At 43.4% G+C, this 2,096-nt stretch overlaps 1 protein-coding gene across 1 annotated transcript; it reads left to right on the top strand.

Annotated features, from left to right (window-relative positions):
- The first annotated feature begins 1,219 nt into the window (after nucleotides 1–1,219).
- On the top strand, nucleotides 1,220–1,858 carry LOC148927538 (uncharacterized). Its single transcript, XM_089070140.1, has one exon. It carries the CDS (start codon nucleotides 1,220–1,222, stop codon nucleotides 1,856–1,858), a length of 639 nt encoding a protein of 212 aa, XP_088926266.1.
- Nucleotides 1,859–2,096: the final 238 nt, after the last annotated feature.

The raw sequence follows: 2,096 nt of genomic DNA, 5'->3' as shown, positions 1-2,096 counted from the left end.
GTACACTTGGTAAGGGTGGCATAACTTATAAAATGTTTTGGCAACGAGCTCACTGAGTATTTCAAAATACTCAGCCCTGCATGTGTTTTCCTTATATGCAGGTTGAATGACGACGAGTGGTGGCGGGTGTTGAGCAGATTAATGAATTAAAAAGGATATGTTGAACTTCAAGCGTAGTTGTGTCTTCATACATAGCTATACTTTCTCTTGGTCGTTTTCCGCTGAATTTTTGATATACTTTAGAATGTCTTTTTGGAATATCTGCATCTTGCCTTCGGTTTGAAGCCTTAGTCATTTCTTGTGATTTCGTCTGGGATAATGAGCCGTGCTCACTAGCTATTTTGATTGCCATTTATGATATTTTTCTTCCTTTAATCTTCTAGGTTAAGTTGTTGCTTTTAATACTCTGATATCTCTATAAATTCTTTTGGTCAATACTCTTTAAATGAAACCCTAGCCTATGTTTACTTCTTTGGAGTCGGTTTTGGGTAGCAGCCGCCGCATTTATTGTACCCTAGGAGGGCGGGCTGTTACAGTTGGTATCAGAGCCTCAGTTCTTTCCGCTCTGGACCCAAGAGTCTTTTTCAAACTTTAGGTTGTCTTTATAATCTTTTGTATAAATGAACCAAATGTGGAAGGCTCAACACCGCAGCTCGTCTCGTTCGACCGCAAAGAAAGAGGTACTAGATATTTTGTGACTTGTGCTTGAAACTTGATGCTTTTGGAAATATTGTGAATGAGAAGTGATTCTTTCTGAATAATGATTTGTTGAATATGAGAACTTGTGAAAAGCATGCTCTATGTGCTAGAAATATTATGAATGCGAAGCGATGCTTCTTAAATGATTTGCTGAATGACACATGAGAACTTGTAAAAATTTGTGAAATGCGAATGTGATCACGTGAGACTATGTTGAAATGTTGCTATGCTTAGATTTGGACTTTTGGACCTAGCATGTTTAGCTACGATCACAACGCTTGTACCAACAGTAGAAACGTGAAAGAACTAGTATAAGGCCGTTAGTGTATGTGGAGATTCGACGAAACACGAATAGAGAACGCACGAATAGTCATCTTAGGAACGAGAACCTTGGACGCGACGTTTTGAACCACCATCTTTTGACTCTTATACACTTTCACAGCACCATTTGAGATCACGCACTATCTATTCTTTTCCACCTTTGTGATGGTGCTGACTTGTTCCTTTTCCCCTTTTGTAGATGGTCCAACCCTATCACGCCCTTATGCGTCGCCGTTACACTAAGAATAGGAACTTTCCGGTGGAGCGCTATAGAGAGCTAGAATGGGACGGAGAGCAGTTCCTTCTGAACTTCGTCACCGATTTCTATGGTCATTGGCTTGACGCCTACGCGTACGGGACTACCCATCACGAGGGAATCATGCGACTTATCCATATACTGCCTTCCCCTTGGAGCGAGTGGACCGCTCAAGCCTCAGTATCCTACACTTGGTTTAGCCCGCCCAAGTACACGCCTCGAGGAGACTTCGTCGGCCTAATAGGAGTCTTACTGCCGGCCATGTCTGCCGCCGTTGACGGACCACCACTCCATCCGCCAACGCAAAGGTACTCGCCAGGAGCAGCACGCCAGATGAAGTATCGCGATGACGAGGAACCGCACGTTGCTCGCATTCCCCGTAGAAGGACCCTTAGGATGCGTGTTTCGGCTCCTCGAAGGATCATAAGAGAGGCTGAAGAGATGCTTACTTCGATTCCTTCGCCCCTAAGCAGCGAGAAGAAGGACGAAGAGTTAGCATCGTTTGAGAAAGGAGAGAGTTCGAGCGCCGAAAGTGTCGGAGAGTCGGGAGAACCCGAAGAGGACGAGGGCAGAAGTGGCTAGTGCTCGAATAGCGACTTTGTTTTCTTTTCCCCACGTTTTGAATTTCTAAGAACTTCTTTTTATGTTGTTATTTTCCTTCCGCGATTGAATCGCTCTTTTCCATTCATTGTACCAAGACCTTTTGGGATCATTTTTGAAATTATATGGGGAATCCGCACCTTTCATTCTATTACATGGCAATGAAGCCGTCTTCACTCTTTTTATCCTTATTGCATGAATATACTTGCTCTTTCTATTA

The sequence above is a fragment of the Salvia hispanica genome, chromosome 4 (assembly GCF_029641045.1).
Source record: "Salvia hispanica isolate PSC_SH4W2 chromosome 4, Shi_PSC_v1, whole genome shotgun sequence".
NCBI classification, from domain to species: Eukaryota; Viridiplantae; Streptophyta; class Magnoliopsida; order Lamiales; family Lamiaceae; genus Salvia; species Salvia hispanica.
Note: the sequence above shows the minus strand (reverse complement) of the source record. Positions and strands in the feature narration are given on the sequence as shown.

Coding starts and splice junctions, on each gene's coding strand:
- LOC148927538 (XM_089070140.1), top strand. CDS start 1,220: ATGGTCCAACCCTATCACGCCCTTATGCGTCGCCGTTACACTAAGAAT.